This window comes from Caretta caretta, chromosome 9 (genome assembly GCF_965140235.1).
Source record: "Caretta caretta isolate rCarCar2 chromosome 9, rCarCar1.hap1, whole genome shotgun sequence".
Taxonomy (NCBI): domain Eukaryota; kingdom Metazoa; phylum Chordata; order Testudines; family Cheloniidae; genus Caretta; species Caretta caretta.
In genome coordinates, this window is record NC_134214.1 from 99,067,049 (window position 1) to 99,084,994 (window position 17,946).

The 17,946-nt window shown below is 41.9% G+C and overlaps 1 protein-coding gene across 3 annotated transcripts in view; it reads left to right on the top strand.

The window, feature by feature from the left end:
* GPC3 (glypican 3) overlaps window positions 1–17,946 on the top strand; it is a 279,330-nt gene that overhangs the window by 53,329 nt on the left and 208,055 nt on the right. Inside the window, exon 1 of one of the 3 annotated variants that reach the window (XM_075132579.1) lies at window positions 7,666–7,717. The exons of the other annotated variants lie outside the window; for them this stretch is intronic. Within the exon in view, the coding sequence (XP_074988680.1) occupies window positions 7,681–7,717 (37 nt within the window). The 5' untranslated portion in view covers window positions 7,666–7,680. Of the gene's footprint in view, window positions 1–7,665; window positions 7,718–17,946 lie in introns of those variants that run through there. 3 annotated transcript variants of the gene reach the window in all.

The following is a 17,946-nucleotide window of genomic DNA, read 5'->3' on the forward strand; positions in this document are numbered from 1 at the left end:
TGGAGTGCCCCAAGGGTCGGTCCTGGGGCCGGTTTTGTTCAATATCTTCATAAATGATCTGGAGGATGGTGTGGATTGCACTCTCAGCAAATTTGCGGATGATACTAAACTGGGAGGAGTGGTAGATATGCTGGAGGGGAGGGATAGGATACAGAGGGACCTAGACAAATTGGAGGATTGGGCCAAAAGAAATCTGATGAGGTTCAATAAGGATAAGTGCAGGGTCCTGCACTTAGGACGGAAGAACCCAATGCACAGCTACAGACTAGGGACCGAATGGCTAGGCAGCAGTTCTGCGGAAAAGGACCTAGGGGTGACAGTGGACGAGAAGCTGGATATGAGTCAGCAGTGTGCCCTTGTTGCCAAGAAGGCCAATGGCATTTTGGGATGTATAAGTAGGGGCATAGCGAGCAGATCGAGGGACGTGATCGTTCCCCTCTATTCGACATTGGTGAGGCCTCATCTGTAGTACTGTGTCCAGTTTTGGGCCCCACACTTCAAGAAGGATGTGGATAAATTGGAGAGAGTCCAGCGAAGGGCAACAAAAATGATTAGGGGTCTGGAACACATGAGTTATGAGGAGAGGCTGAGGGAGCTGGGATTGTTTAGCCTGCAGAAGAGAAGAATGAGGGGGGATTTGATAGCTGCTTTCAACTACCTGAAAGGGGGTTCCAAAGAGGATGGCTCTAGACTGTTCTCAATGGTAGCAGATGACAGAACGAGGAGTAATGGTCTCAAGTTGCAGTGGGGGAGGTTTAGATTGGATATTAGGAAAAACTTTTTCACTAAGAGGGTGGTGAAACACTGGAATGCGTTACCTAGGGAGGTGGTAGAATCTCCTTCCTTAGAGGTTTTTAAGGTCAGGCTTGACAAAGCCCTGGCTGGGATGATTTAACTGGGAATTGGTCCTGCTTCGAGCAGGGGGTTGGACTAGATGACCTTCTGGGGTCCCTTCCAACCCTGATATTCTATGATTCTATGATTCATTTCATCTTGCCATGCTTTCCTTTCTTCCCCCTCTTCCAGTGGTTGTCCCTCCCTCATCCTCTCTCTCAATGGGAATGTCCAGTTTTCTTTCACTAAGGGAAGCAGTTGAAGAGGTCATGCAGTATTAATAGGAAAGCAGAACACTGAATTTATTTCCACTCATACGTTCTGACATTTTTGACATTTCCTGAAGTGATAGATGTTTCAGAGAAAACAACAACTTGGCTTTTACTGAAAAATTAATTATCTTGGCACTTTCCTCATCACGATGGGCTTCTGTAAGAGGACAAAACCATTCGAGAGGGAAAAAGATTAGATGGTAACAGGATGACAGTAACATTAAAAAGGTCTGCATCAGGGTAAAGGGATCTAATTAAGCATTGATTATCAGCATGGTGCTACATGATGTAAACGCTTTTGGAAAGTGCTACACTCCTTGCAATTATCGTATTGAGCGAATTTATATCCTAGAGTTTCATTTGCATCATGAACTAGTCTTTTCTCTAATTACAGTTAACAGGGTATAGCTCTTATATTCTCCAGTGATGTCTTTCTATATTCTTGCTGGCCTCTTTACCCATCAAGTGCACGTGGCTGGATGGAAGCGTGTATTACTCCTTTTGGACATGCTTGACTTAATATTATGAGCGATAGTGATGGAAAAACAACAGCTGTTTTAAAGTCTCCAGAGATCTAATTTAGTTAAAAATTCAATTAGAGGTAGCAATATAGGAGTGCCCTGGTGATCCATTTTGACCTTTTTTTATGCTCCGTTGACTTTCCTTAAAAGAAAAACTTCACCAGAGGGTGTCAGCCCATTATAACTATTTTTAGGTTTATATGAACACGAAGTACCAAAATAATAAGGTAGGTTCTTGTTCAAATGCAGGGGTTAGGTGTTACTTGTCCTCTTGAGTGTTGTAGTTTTAGAATACAAACCTTATACACACAAAGTCTATAATTCTATATTATCATATATATTCGACATATCTTTAAAATGGTCCACTGTTGAGAAGTAACCTTAAAGAAGAAATTACGAGCCATTATACAGAATAACAGGATGAGTTCAGAACAGGGTGGCAATTTGTTTTCTGACTTTAGTGCATTTGTTTGGAACCTTAGCCTATTAACTTTCCTCTGCTTCAATATGGGTGGAGACTTTTAAGCACTAATCCCTCAGAGCTGGTTCATAGCAGCATCCCAAACTGCCCACCAGTTGTGGGAGGAAACTTTGATGGGAGAAGGTGCCCACAGGGAGACATATTGAGACAACCTTAGCTTTGTTTACATTCGAGAACAAACTAAACCAATTTAAGCCTCCTCTCTAGCCACGTGGAATCTACTTCAGACCTGTTGCAAGTTCTCCCCAGGTCCACGTAAGACCTGTTCCAAACCCTTTCAGTTGCTATGTCCTCTGGGTACCTATCCCACAATTCCCTGCAAAGGGCCTCCACAGCATTGTGCTCTGCTAACAAAGCCACAGGTTCACGGTGTAGAACGGGAATGGAAATCTAGCTGAACTGTTTCATTTTTGTCTCTGTCTATGCTGGTCCAGATTGACTTGGTTAGGATTTAACTATAATTACTAAATGTTTGTTGGTGCTAACCAGATATAGAGCATTTAAGGCCTTTTTGTGTGAACACAATGTTTTACGAGTGATCTGGGGTTTAAGCAGCATAGCTTCTCTGGTGTGGATCAGTTTGCACAGTTCCCCTTTATTTGGAGCATAAGATGACTAATGCAATGCTTGTCACAGAACACCAGCAAGAAAGAGTGCCTCTAAAGAGTGGGTTGATCTGCATGCAAGGCAATGCAGGTAAGTAGAAGTAGGGGGTCCTCCATGAACCACAGATCTGATGCCACACTTGGGAAGAAGTCTCTCTGTTTAGCTGATACTTGACTGTTTTGCAGCCAATTCATCGTGACTGACACCTCCTGTATAAGCCTGATAGCAAAATGTATACCTCCCCCGTGAGTTAAAATCCTCCCCTTCCTGTTCTCATTGCTGTGTGGATATCCTGCGATTGGGCGTGCATATTTGGTTTGCTTTGTACTATTTAATAAACTTTTACAATGTGAATGGAACATTATTAGAATTGTAAAGCCCTGCTAATCACCATTTAAAACTACAGGTTAATGAATGATTACAGTAAGGGTTGTCTAATATGATTGTAGGAGCTAAATAATTAACATTTAAAAAAGGCAATTTAACATCTCTTTGACACACTGCCCAGAGAGTAGGCAGCAGTCTTGTTTTAATCACTTAATGGCAATTTAACAAGTACCACAATGTGGTTGATGTAGGGGCGTTAGGAAGTGCAGTATTGATGGAGTATTCAATTGGATTAAGAGACTGGTTTAGCAATAGAAGTCAGGGAGTGATAGCTGGACACCTGGTGGGAGGGAGAGCAAAAGGGAGCAGTAAGCTTATGCTGTACATCCCTGATCTGGAGGATACAGCTAAGTGTTCAGATGTGAAATTGACTAACAATTTGAAACAAAAGGGACTGTCCAAATTGGATAAGGGACCAGGAAAACAGGAGCAAGAACTGCCCAGTGACTGATGCCTTGTAGCGTGACAAATATCATATTGAATGAGGATTGGGCCAAAATTTAGTAAAGCAAACCAGAACCAGAGGGCACAGATCAGGAGAGGTGGTTAGAACACTGTGAAAAGGGCTGGCTGGAGGGTCTGAGCTCAAGTTAGGTGTTTACCGTCACTTATAAATAAAGTTACAGTCAGGTTGAAGATCTGACTCTGTGGTTTAACCCTGGAGTACTGGGAAAATAACATTGCCAACTACAGTGTTAATGCCCAGCGGTGCTGTGTGTTGAAAGATCCTACTGCTGGATCACCCATGCTGGCTTGAGAGTGAGATGCAACCCATAGAGCACTAAACCACAGGTAGGAGGCCTTCTCGTCAATGCAAGATGAGGACAAAGCTGCTCAGCTGTAGCTATTTGGTGCTATTGAACTAAAATATCAAGCCATTTGTATTCATCAGTGAAAATACCATGTTGCCCAGTCTTGTAAATGCTCAGTATTAGAAACTGACTTACTATATATGAAGCACTTGGAGGATTGGGGCCCATTATGGTTCTCTGTGTGTGTGTCTTTTTCCCTAGCCTATCTCCATGTCACTGTGTGAAGTGATTGTCTCGTATATAAAGGGTCAGGCCAGTCCAGATCTTGGTTGGGAGATCTAAGTTCTCAGGGAAGTGGTGATGTTTTTGGTGTCTACACTGGAACTGAAGGTGTAACTTCCAGGTCAAGGGGACATACCTGTGTTAGCTCTGATCAGGCTAACGTGCTAAAATAGCAGGGTAGCAGTGCCTTCTCAAATACCTGCAAGTTAAGCTGGGGCATTGCCGTATCTGCTAATTGAGCCATGCGGCTTGCTGCACCTCATTTAATTTTATAGCTTTTTCTCTTAAGTTTTTAGTTATTTTTCTTTTTCTTCTGTTTTTTGCACAGTTGTCATCAGATATTATTGTGGAAATAAATTATGTTCAATCTGCCCAGAGCATGGGACCGGAGGTGTGTGTGTGGGGGCATGTTTTATGAATCTATTTAAATAAATCAGGGATTTTCCAAAGAGCTTAAGGGAGTTGAGCGCTCAACCCCCATTGAAATTCTGTGGGAGTGGGGTGGCCAGTTTCCATAAAAACCTTGGCAAATTCCAGCGTGAATAAATGTCCATGAGAGAGGGGGGCTAGTGTGTGTGGTCATTTTTTGGTGGGCTCAGGAACTCCAGGTAGTTCTCCTCACCCCATGTGCCTATTCCACAGACAGTAATATTTCTGTGTCTACATGTGCATAGAACATCCGGAAGTCTTGTTGCAGATTTCCTCAGCCAGCTTTATTATCCCAGAAATTACTACTGTAAGCACTCTTCCTTTTAAAACCTCTCCCTTTCCTCTCTGTTTGTCGTCCCTTCTCCCCTGGTTGTCTCGGTAGTGCCTGTTTAAAGCTAAAGAGAATTATGCATGTGCATCAAGGGAGACCAGAGCCTCCTGAGTTGTGGGGAGCTCAGCGAGAAACTGGCAGGCCTACAGGCTTGTGATCTGATTACGCATGGTTAATTGCACATGGCAGCTAAATGTGTTTTCAATGTTTTACTTCAGAAAATTGTATGAGACACAAAGCTGTTTTGAGACAAATGCGAAATGAAACTTGTTTTGGGTTTTGTATCTATTTTTTTATAATAAAAAATGGCGTTTTAATGCTGCTGTCTGAGAGCTGAAACTCAGACCCAGCTGGAGTGTTAGAGGTGAATAAAATTTTAGGGTAGAATCACAGCTGTCTACATGCAAAGTGAGAGAGGCAACACCCGATTCGTGTGCACAGGACAAAAGTCAGTTGTGCTACCTGAGTGCAAATGTGGGTCTGCATGCTGCCCTAATGGGCCATGTTTGGGGGGGGAAGTGCTATACCCCAGCTAGAGCGGTGTGGAGAACCTGCTCCCATAGTTGGAGTGCGATAGTGGCTCTGCTCAATATGCTCCCACAAGGTTCCCTGGAGGCGTTTACGCCTTACTAAATGCTGGTGTGTATCATTACCACCATGTCCGGGAAGGTTTAGCTGTATGTGTTACTATTGGGGATTACATCATCGTATAATATAATTTTCCTTGACATTACAGCTAACGAATGGAAATGAAGCCAAGACAGTGAAATGAGTCAAAAATGCAAACCTTTGGCTTTTGTTGTTTGTTTTTGTTTTAAACCCTCCTTTTTCTAAAGGAAATATTTTAACTTGCAAGTGGACAAAATCCTGCAGTCTTCTCTCAATTCCCAGAGCAAGAATGGAAAGATTTGTCCCTTTGTATTACTGGAAACCATACGTGCTGTCTGCACATTTCAGTCTTTACCCTGCTGCTCAAAACTCAAAATTATTGTGTTCTTTTGCAGTGATTCAATCCATATAAGTCATCCAAATTCCTGGAGAACTAGTTACATCTGAATAAAAAAGCCAGCATGAAAATATATGGCCTGATTCTTATTTCCTTTAAGTCCCCCTTTGACACTGTTCTGGCAGTGTGAAAAGAGTCTTAATTTGTGGATCATTTACATTAGCACCCACTTGGAGGGCCTTCTACATGGCAGGAGCAGTGTAAACGGAAATCATGCTCTTCATAGTAAATGTATGTTAATAGAGTTAAATACAGCCTTTTCCTCGGGGCATTATGGGATGGACATTAGGCAGGGTCCTCTGTGCCTTTACTTTGACTCCCAAGGAGAACTGTTTGCAGCAGAGGGGATCCTCTTTTTGTAGAGGGCCTAACTAGACAGCTTTGTAAGGTGAATGACGGAGAAGTAAACCGTCTCCAAGATATCTGCTCCCTTGCCAATTGGAGGTGAGATCTGGGGTGTTATGATTATTGGTATGGCCCAAATTAGGGCCTAATCCATAAAGTTCTCCATATATCAGTCTCCCATTGAAGTCAATGGCTGCTCTTTTTGGAGAGCTTGCAGGTTCGGGTGCTTCGTCTGCAAGTTCCTTGGGGAAGGGAGACAGGACAGTGTTGTCTTACACCTTATGGGTGTGCAGTATGGCGCTCCCAGCCACTGCTCCATAAAATTTCCATTCTGGAGGTTCTTTATTAATTCCTCCAGGCCTCAATTCAGGTAATGCCACGCTTAAAGATAAACATGTGCTTAAGTGCTCTCCTGAATTGAGGCTTTTGCAGATAGAGTCTATTGCTACTTGCTTGATAGCTAGCAACAGACTGTGAGAAAGATGGACATCTTATAACACGTGGAAAAACAAAATGAAGATGAATGACTGAGGGGAAAACACACACACACACACACAAATCAGCAGGAAAGCTGTGTCTATCACAGCTTTTGTATCCTCTTTGAATATTACTCTGCCAGTTCCTATTGTTTTTCTCCTGATGTAGTTTTTTCATTCTAATCAGCTCATATACATATTTGTTCCTCTTTTATTATACTTTTTAATTCATGATTTGAACATAATGGAGAAATTTTGTAGATTTTTTTTTTTTTTAAATGGGGAGCCCCTCAAATAACCAGTTGAAAATTAGCACCACAGGTTCCTATTTCTGCGGTCTGCTTTGCGCACCTTTCATCAGGCTTATGTTCCACTGCATTTTTTGCAATTGAAAATTGGATATATTTTTAAAAGGACTTTTCTTTTGTGTCAGAAGTTTTGCAACTGATAGTTTAAACTATGTGGTTTTTAAATCCTCATCCGTACTTTATTTGGTATTCCATTGGGAGGATAACAAAGGTTTCCTGCGTTCTGGTAAGAGCAAATCTTTCGTTTAAGCAACAATTAACAGTCAAACAGATTTTTCCATTTACAGCAGTCCACCTGATTTAAAGCTTTTCATTTGTTTCCTTGTTAAACAAACAACCCCCCCTCCACTCTTCTGGCAAGTTAATGTGATGGTGCTCTTAAAGTTAAGCTCTGCTTCTGAGGTCAAGTCACTTTTTTCAATTTGGATACATACTCTGTGAATATGTATGGGATGCAACAACTTTATAGCCGAGACATTTAGCAGCATAAGTGGCAGCAGGCTATCGGTTTTCCTTATGACAGACCAATCACAAATTCCAGACTGCTTGCATATCAAGCTTAGTGCAGAGACTCACTGCTCTGTTCCTTAGAGGTTCAGTGTGATAACACATTCTTGCCTGTTTGGATTTCCAGAGAGATAAAACATTAAATGGAACTAAAACAGCATTCAAATCCTGAAAGCAGGGGTAAGATTTTTATCTTGCTTGGGACTGTGTTGTCTCTGGTGTTGTCTTACTCCTGGAGCCCTATTAAGTGTTTAATAGGTGCAGTGGCTTCTGAGATTACAAGTGCTGTGCCGGAAACCCCATTTTGTACACTGATATGCCTTTAGGGAAGGCAATGCTTAAGAGACTGGATTCTATTTCACTTTTCCCATATTATTACAAATCATATTATCTTAATGAAACCGGGATCTATGTAATATAAATTCTGTTGTGTTTGCAAAAATTAAAGATGCATAGGAATTTTGATCATTTTGCAATAATTGCCTGAAATGTAACATTAATGCTTTTTCACTTCACTTGGTCCTTGTTGATTGAACAGCTTCTGTAGACTGCACATCTCAATGGTTTTAGTAATAAAGATGTAAATAGCCTAATGTTTCCAAATGTGGCAGAACTATGTTGTTTTAGGAAATGACAATTTTTCATCAAAAAAACAAATCCAAACAATTGAACGTAAGTGACAACAATTTAACTGTAAAGTGGTTTTATTATAACTAAAGCCTTGATTATTTAACTGCTTTTACAAAACGCCGGTTCAAAATTCAAAAATCAATTGGCATAGCATACAGTAATACAAAACCGTGTCAAGATCATTGAGTCGAATCACCAATATTCATTTTATACAGAAGTATCAGAGCTGCAGTGGGAACTTATCTGGGAACAGAGCCACTTGTGCAGTATATCTAATGCAAATGACACAGCAGTGTAATGTCAGTCATGAAAGACTCAGATTTTCTCTCTCTAGTTGAAAACTGCATTTTATTTTGGAAAATCTAGTTTTCCCCTGAAAGCAGGTATAGGAAACAATCTAACTGCTAGCCGGATCAGCTTTCACCACCTGTCTGAGCATCAGGGCAACTGCCACGGTGTTCCAGGTGAAGGTGTGCTACGTGGAACACTTGAGAACTGGGTGGGGTGGTGCTGGAGGAGGGAAAATGGAGAGAGTTGTGAACAGGAGATCCATGGCTGTGGGTCTCACTCCTGTTGCTTTGATGTCAGAGCCTGAGCTATGTCTTCCAAAGTGTGGCACAAAGAAATGGGCACAACCCAGAATCTGCATATTGGATCTCTGGGTGCTTGTCTGGATCCCAGATGAGAAAAGGGCCCTTTTTGGGTTTTAATTTAGATCTGATCAGAACTTCACAAGGACAGCTGATCTCCTAGAATTTCTACCATCTTAAGGGCAAAAATCTCATGAGAACAATATGTGAAATTGTTGGTGTTGTCTAGTTTGAATACTAACCATACATCCTCCAGACCCAAAGATACCTTTTAGGGTCAAGTTCCAAAATAGAGGACGCTGTTGGGGGGACGAGAGGGGATGGGGTTGCCAAATTTGGGTTGATGAATTCCTGGAGGTTTCATTACATGACATTGTCTTTAATCAAAGATTAATCTTTAATTCCTGAATTCTCCAGGACAATCCTGGAGGTTAGCAACTCTAGAGAAGGAGGAGCTGGAAGGGGTATTTGGAGGGCACTGGAGGGGGTACCTGTGGCAGGGGACCCACTGGAGATGAGCTGCCAAGTGCTGCAGGGGAAGGGGGAGATGGGCTGGCTTAATAGGGGAGCCCCAGCTGCCGCCCCATTTTTGCATCCCTGCCAGCTCTGAGCCGCGGGCGGCTGCCCCTTTCATCCTGCCCTGCTGGGAGCTTACTAAAGAAACAGCCCCAAAGGAATGGACTGTGCATCTGGGAGCTTACGAAAGTTGAACTTTCAATAAAGATTGGGTGTCTTTCTAAAAGAGATGCTCGCATCCAGTGTGACATGGGCTTGATACAGGAATCGTTGGGTGATGATCCATTGCCAGTTGACCAGGCACTCAGACTAGGTGATCACAAAGGTCTCTTGTGGGCCTAAGTTCTATGAATCTTGTGGATCTGCTGTGGCACAAAATGAGTGGCATACACTGGGATAAGAGGAGTGAAAGAGCAAAATGCTGGCCCAGAATGGGGCAGCTGAGTTGCATCTTCACGTTCTTCCTCTTCCCTCTCCGCTTCCTTTTAATTTCTTTGCTTCTGATGCTGGCGTGGCTGTGGATGGTGGAAGGGGCTTAATATTAAAAAGTTGGTTTGGATGTATCATGTTAAATAACATGCACCATTCTTCCACTGTGGTAGTGGGCTCTGGAGGCGTGATCCCCAGCTGGTAGTTAAAAGGGAAAGGACATTACGCTGATTTACACCAGCAGAGGATCTGCAGTGGGTGATGTGGGCTATGCTCAGATTTTCCTTTTCATTGCCAAATTAAACCTTTAAAGCCATCTTCAGAACTGGAATGTGTAGGTTAATGGTGAACAGAAAGATCTGAAATGCTCATCTGGAAGCATTCCATATGGTTTAAGAACATGAACGTGTTATCTAGGCAGTCCAGCCATCATTTTTGCCTCTGTGTGTGAAACAGTGGTTAAGCTCATGATTTATTGTCTTGCTTTTTGCTGATAGCTTCAATACAAGATTTTAAGAAGTAACAAATTGTTATCCTGCAGCTATCCCTAAGGCAAAGCCCGGAAAGTGACTGTTATTTTCAGCTGTTCTATGTGGGGAGTGAAAAGTATCCAGTCATCTGGAGCTATTGGGTTTTTCCAGTTCACTGAATGACAACTTTGCTAATGGTGGGTATCTAACAAGTAACGGCTGCTAGCATACCCTAATCCAACTGACGCTGTAGCGTAGCCATGCGAAATGCAATAGCGCTGGGTTTTGAAATCATCATTTGTGCAAGATTAAGATAACATCTTAATAACAGATATCTTAATAATATATAACTATAATTATATGTAATTATTATAATAATAACATCTTAATAACATCTTAATAATAAATAAGATAACATTTTAAACATCTATTTTAGTAATGCCAATCGGTCTGCCCAACGAAGGGCTTGAACGCTGTCATTTCTAATGCCATTGTACATTCTGAGGGGTGAGTGTGTGATATATACACTGGTGTGACCAGATGTCCCAAGTTATGGGGCCAGTCCTGTTATTTGGGGTTTTGTTTTATATAGGCTCCTATTCTCCCCTACCCTGTCCCAATTTTTCACACTTGCTCTCTGGTCACCCTACTGTGCACATATATATGTATCTGTTTATCATACAGACAGACCTGTTCAGTTGAACTCTGTCATAGCTCCAGTGACAAATATCAATAGAATGGAGAACCTTGGGACCCTCAAATATTCAAACTTGGGGTAGCAGAAAGTTTGCTCCCCATACGTGTAGCCCACCATGTAGTGTGTCTTTATAGCCCACAGCTGGATTTGAGTGCATGCTGTTTTTTCTTTTAAGTAGAAGACTGTGCTGGAGACTCTAGAGAATTTAGCCTGAAGAGTTTATACCCTCTTCAGGCAAACTGTTTCCTTATCTGCAGCATCTAAATTCTGCAACCCTTGTCTTACAAAGTGTGTATATCAACCAGGCAGCAGTGCCCAGCAGATCCCTGTTTATACAAACCCTCAGTTACTGGAATGTGTTTTATTTCCCTGATGACAGATTTCAGAGTAGCAGCCCTGTTAGTCTGTTTCCGCAAAAAGAAAAGGAGGACTTGTGGCACCTTAGAGACTAACACATTTATTAGAGCATAAGCTTTCGTGGGCTACAACCCACTTCATCGGATGCATAGAATGGAACATAGAGTAAGAAGATATATATACACATACAGAGAAGGTGGAAGTTGCCATACAAACTCTGAGGCTAATGAATCCTGTTCTTTTTTTTTAATTTCCCTGTTACGATTACAAGATGTTTGCCATCCCTTTTCCAGTGAAGTCTGTGTAAACTGAGTTCTCTGGTCTCTCTCTCTGTTTTATGTGGTGACTATATAACGATCTAGAGGAGGGGAGGGAAGTAGGGACAGACAGCGGAGCAGCGTGGGATTTTACTCTTAGCTCTGAGGACTTGCGGTAATGGAGACAGCCAGAGGAGACTTGAGACCAATGAAAACTGAGATGGGGGAGGGAGAGGAATCTGGCTGAAAACAGCAGAAGTCCTGTAGGGAGAGGAGAACAAATGAATGGGCTTAGAAACATCCTGTGAAACTTTTCCATTAAAGCAGTAACTGCAGGATGCTAAAATCCCTGATTGGCGGCATAAACTAGAGGAGATGGCAGGGGGAGTGAGCTGAGCAGAGCAGCAGTGACTGTGACAAGACAAGGGTGGAAGAGAACAGGAGAATACAAAAAGCAACCAAATGGAAAAAGGAGCCCAGCGCAAGGAACAGAAGATTAAATAGTGACAGATTTAGATGAGCAAAAGTGAGGTAAAGTGTACAGCAATAATGAAGAACCGAAAGGCAAAAGCAGGTGGAAATAGGCACAAAACTATTTGGAAAGCAAAGGAGGCGAAGCAAGCAGGAGAAAAACGGGTGTGAAATTGTAAATCAGCTCAAGTGAGATGAACAGTGTTACAGAGTGCCAGTTTGAATGAGAGCAGAGGCTTGGAACTGGGACCAAATTAACAAGATCACTGCAATAACTGACACGCTAACTAGCTGACTGAGACTGTCAGCCAGTTTCGCTAGGGCCTGGATACTGTGGTAAGGTCCAGGAGGCTGGACTCTCTCTTCCCAGGCTGACTTCCATGGACCCCAGTGAGTGTCTGTGTGGGTGTAAAAGTCAGTCCATGCATGCAGATCCCATTGGAATTCCATAAATCTATGGCATAGGACTTGGTTCATATGGGCCTTTGCTTAAAGATGGATATACCTTTCCCAATCCTGCATGTGGGTTCTGATCAGCAAGAAACTTCTACTCTGTGGCAGTAGTTTATCATATGTCTCCCTACACCTTGACACAAATACCAACTTGGAAAACCTGAACTGTAGGAGGAGAGAAGACATGAGTTTTGGGAGTACTAGCCCCAGAAATATCTATGGGTTGTGTTCCCTCAGGAGCCTTGGAAAACTTAAGCTTATCTGAAGTAATGAAATGTTTGTTACACCTACACGTGTTCTGTGCTTGGTCAGACAGTGGCCTCAGGGACAACCCAAGTGCAGTTAAGGTGACGCTATCCTCTTTAACAACAAAAAATCAACTTTTCCCGAATGCCCCTTGCGTTCAGACTGAAATCAGTATCTGAGTCAAAGTGGGTAGAGCTGTAGTTACCTAGTGGCACTGTTACCTCCCATTCCCTGGCTGGCAGTTGATACCCGTTCATGTGGGCAGAGGCAGAACGGGTGCTTTGTTCCTAATGATACTGGATGGGCTCCTCTCTTTATGGTGGGGAAGAGCCACAGTCAGGCAATGCAGGGATTTCCGTACCCTGAAAATGCCTGTTAGCATAGCCATTCATTGGCAATGTCGCTGCATTTGGTTCAGCCCATCAAAGCCTGTCTGTTCACCCTATACAAGGATGTCACTCTTCCTTGGTTAGGTTTCTGTTGCCCTTGGGTGAGGGTGAGGAATAGCATTGGCTAGAGCACAGGCTAAAAGTCTCCCTGCCCTGCTCCTGTAAGTGCCTCCCTTCTGGCTCAGTATTGCCCCTGTTGTATCCAGAGCTGCTGCTGACCAGGGACCCTTCATTGGACCGAAGTATTCTAGACTGGTCAGTGTGCTGGTGAGGGGCACCAGCATTCATTCCTGCTGCATGTTGGTTTTTAACCAGCAGCTAACCAGGAACTAATCTCACTGGGGAGGGGGCTGCTGTGGCCAGTGTTGTTTCACCACCCTGCCCCCAGCTTCGTCCCCACTGTTGTCCGGATGTATGCTGTGCGTCTTCCATCTGTGCACAGGGGGAAATGCAGAGCAGGGGAACCTCTAGATCAGTGGCTCTCAAGCTTTTTTACTGGTGACCCCTTTCTTATAGCAAGTTTCTGAGTGCAACCCCCCCTTATATATATATATTTTATATATTTATATATTTTTTTATATATTTAACACCATTATAAATCCTGGAGGCAAAGCAGGATTTGGGGTGGAGGTTGACAGCTCGCAACTCCCCACGAAATAACCTTGTGACCCCCTGAGGGGTCCCGACCCCAGTTTGAGAACCGCTGCTCTAGATACCGGAATATGATTCCTTGACCAGGCTTCGGCTCTGTGGAACTGAACTGTGGCAGCCCATTTCAGCTCTGTGTCTGGAGCATGGGCACTCCAGACTGGCTCCCCTGGAGAGTTTAATGCACTGGAATGAGCCTTCTCTGGTTTGAATCTGATACTTAAATCCGAATAAATTTTTATTCGTATTTCCTGGGTATTTCTGTATTTTGTGAGCATTTAGTCTTAGATCACGGCTAGAGATTCACCACTAGAAGGTAAACAATGCTGATATATGCATGGTACAAGCATCAAACACTGCTCTTCTTGCTCCCAGCCGCAGTGCTACCTGATGAAGGTAAAAGAATGCTCATTAGATGCACTGTACATTTTCCCTCTAGACCAATTCCTCATTGTTATATTTATAATCTAGAAGAAATACGATTTTTACTTGCTGCTTTTGCAGCAGGAACACACTGCCGTCAGAAAATCAAAACTCCAGTCTGTTGAAAGAGCATAAATCGGAATTTGGTGCGAAGTTCAATTTCGTTCGTAATGATACCAATGTGTGCTCTGCAGATTGAACACCAGTAACCTAGTAAAACTTAATGAAAAGCTGGGGAAAAGCTCCTCCACTTCAAAGAAAATTATAGCAATATTATTCTAATATACGATACCAGAATTTTATAAGCAGTCTAATATGTTGAACAAGCATTGTTAGCTAAGCTGTTTTAGGTGTTTTTTAGTTGCGTACGCTATCATGAGTTAGAGAGAGAGCTCTTTCCTCCCCCCCTTGATAAATGGGCTCAGAGAAATAATTTTTATATTTACTTAAAGATGCCTATTTTGCCTGCATTCTAGTTATATCCTATATTTGCTGTCAATTTGCGTGCTGGCTAATAAATGCTCTTCTTTTGAATCCATAGTGTAAAACATCTTTGGTGCTTAAAAGATGGCGTTTTGATTAGCTAGACTATAGATTTGCATTGTCATGTCATTTTTATTGTTCTAAAATGTTCTGACAATTCTGTTTATATCTTTGGCAGCCAAACAAGCAAATTGGTACATAAAGCCATTGTTCGTTCCAGAAGTGTCATTGCTAAATGAGGTAGATTTTGAGCATTTGATTTGGTTCGTGCAATTGGTACATGATGGGAGGTCCCTTTCTCAATAATGAAAGCAGAGTTTTCATGTGAGACTCAGTTAAACTAAAGATAAGACATAAATCAGACCCGAGCTCTTGCTGAGTCCCCATATGTCCCTATGGCTGCAGTGATAGGCATAGAAAGCATTCATTTTTCAAAATGGTTCTGTTCCTTGATTTTTTTTTTTTTTAATCTAGTGGGCTGAAAAGGATCATGGGATGCAAAACCGGTTTTTTGCAACCTTCTATTTGGGCAACAGCTTTTGACAAGTGCTCAGACGAGGGTGAAAAGAATGGTGAAACTCTACTCCACATTCCAGAATATCTGGGGATTTCTACTGAAATATGCAGCAATAGTAGTAAACAGCGCTGATTTGTTCCATGGCCATCATTAGGGTTCAGAGTTGATGACCCATTGAGATGAATGGAGACCGTTGATCCCTCTTGGAAAGGTAGAATAATATAATTTCTCTAGCTGCAGACTCCACACTGCACATATTCCGTAATGGCTAGAAACTTTCACTTTAAAAACAATGTAGAAGTTTAATTTTTAAAAGTTTAATTTTCATGGGGCCATTAAGAAAGTGCCATTTTGGCCTATTGCCACAAACTGCATCAATCCATCCTCTGTTTTTGACACTAAAATTCTTGAGTGGTTATACATTGGCTGAGAAAATGTTCCATCGATGATGGGTGTATTGGGGCTACAGGACATGTCGGTCAGTGCTGTGACTGGTCATTCCTGATATTTTGTGAAATTGGCACTTAGTACTACCTTTGGCGTGCATTTCCTCCTTCTGCTGTGCTAGGCTTCCCCTCAACTCTGCAGAAAATCAGTTGTAGGGGGGAAGATGAAGTAGTGATGATGTAAATCACGAAGTGCGTAATATTACTTCAAAGTACTCTTATTATGTTAATAAAAACCCCAAACCCTCAGAATAATTTGGAAGAGACAGAAATTGTGTTTTACATGAAGGCAAGATGACTTCTGCTCCTACAACTCGAGCTTGGCTGTTGACTGAGTCACATGACGCTATGAACAAAAACCAGATGCCTCAACACAAGCTATATGAAGCTGGAGAACAAATAAGGTCAGAGAATTTTTAAAAGCAAATAATGGGCCAGCATTCTCTCTTTGGCCTTACTCCACTGAGTTCTGTAGCGTTACACCAGGAATGCATTTGACCTGCTGTATGTAGACTTTACCTGGATAGAACTGTGCTGGGTGAGTTGGTGAGCTTCACTGGAGAGACCGACTGGGAATTTTAGTTTAGAGAGAGAGAACAATTATGTCTCTGGGTCAGTGACCTCCAGTGAGTAATGAGGCCTTCAGCCTGTGGCTTCAGGCATTACTTCACACTATCAGTAACTTTTTAACCTGGAGACCCGTGAGTTTCTGCTATAAAAGTCCAATAGCCTTGTGTTTGGATTAAAATACACTGATAACATACATCTCTTCAGCGAAAATGCCAAACTTCACAACGGTTACCATGAAGCCTGTTTGCAATTGAGGAAGTCAAATTCTCCCCGCACCTTGACAGAAGAGCTCAGAGTCAGGGTCTTGGCTGCACACTTTGGTTCACACTCATCTCTCTGTGAGTAAACAGTAGTAGCCCATAAGACATCATAATTGATTGAGTCGATTATGTTCTGAGGGAACAGTAACAGAAAATTAGGAGTAGAAGGTTTTGTCTGAGGCATGTTGTGGCACTTTTAATCCACTATAGTTCAGAGGCGCAACCCTGCCTTTGGATATCTGTGGATACTTAAGACACAAGCAGATGTTATGAAGGACATGCTTCAAAGATGGAAAAATTAGAACTGCCAGTGCTGAAAGTGGAATAGACCAGTGATACTCTAGCTCAGCCTTTGATAAACATGAAATTCAGGACGAGCAAGTCGAAGTCAAAATTTGTCTTTTTTGCGGGCTGGAGAGACATATGATACTGTGGTCTCCGATGTACTCTTTCAATCCCTGTAGAATTAGCTACAAATGTGTTTTTTTTTGTTTTGTTTTGTTTTGTTTTGGACATCCTGATTTCTGCAACCATCACTGCCAAAGCCAACAAAAAACTCATTTAAGATTATCTCGAGAATTTTAAAAAATGCCCTTAGTTCAGCTGTTTGAAAATATTGTTTTCTATGTTAGTGTAAAATATGAATGGCTAACAAGAATCTATAGGTTAGAATAATCCAGAAATAGATCTTGGAATATCTAGTTCAATTATGTTGTGTGCTTTTAGTGGAGACTATAAATTTTGAAGAATTAAGAGAGCCATAAAGATAGGTGTTACAGGGGAGCATCTCACTTTTCACCTTCAGAAATTAAATATTCAGTGTGAAATCACACATTATAAGGGTCACTGCATTGCGAGTGGTCATTAATAGCAGCAGTAGGTAACAGTTTGAAGAGCTAAAGGAGACCACTTCCCATAACAGTGAGATTTAAATGTGCAATTTACTGAAAACCCCCTTATTAAAATAGAAAACTAATGCCAGATTGTGCACTAATGGAGACTTTGCTTTATATTTAAAATCTGCATATGCACATGCCATCTACAGTTGCATTTGCTATGTATGAAATAGATAAATTTCTGTAACATGAGGTCATTCTATTTTTTTTTAGTTTGTCCCATTTAGATAGCTGCTTTCTCCTCTTTATTATTCACACTTAACAAAGGTGTAAATATTTGCATATAAGAGTGGATAAGTAGTCCAGATAGGCTGTCACCTTTGAAGAAATAACTATCATATTGTGTGTGTGATGCGCGCTCTCTCTCTCTCTCTCTCTCTCTCTCTCGTCTGCTATTGCTTAGCTAAAATTTGCATGACAAGTAACAATTACTTTAGACAACTACTTATATTGCTCTAAAAACCGCCCCCAGACATTCATGTAACAACATTTTCCACTAGAAAGAAAGTAAAACCAATGAGGCGCATCATGCCTAACCTCCTACTTGCGTTAGAGAGTGGGATGGAGGGAGGTTGTTGATGCAGTGAAATAAATTGCATAATACTCCTAATTGTGTGTGAGAGTTACTTCAACGTTGTAACCATTTTTGCTAGACTTTTGG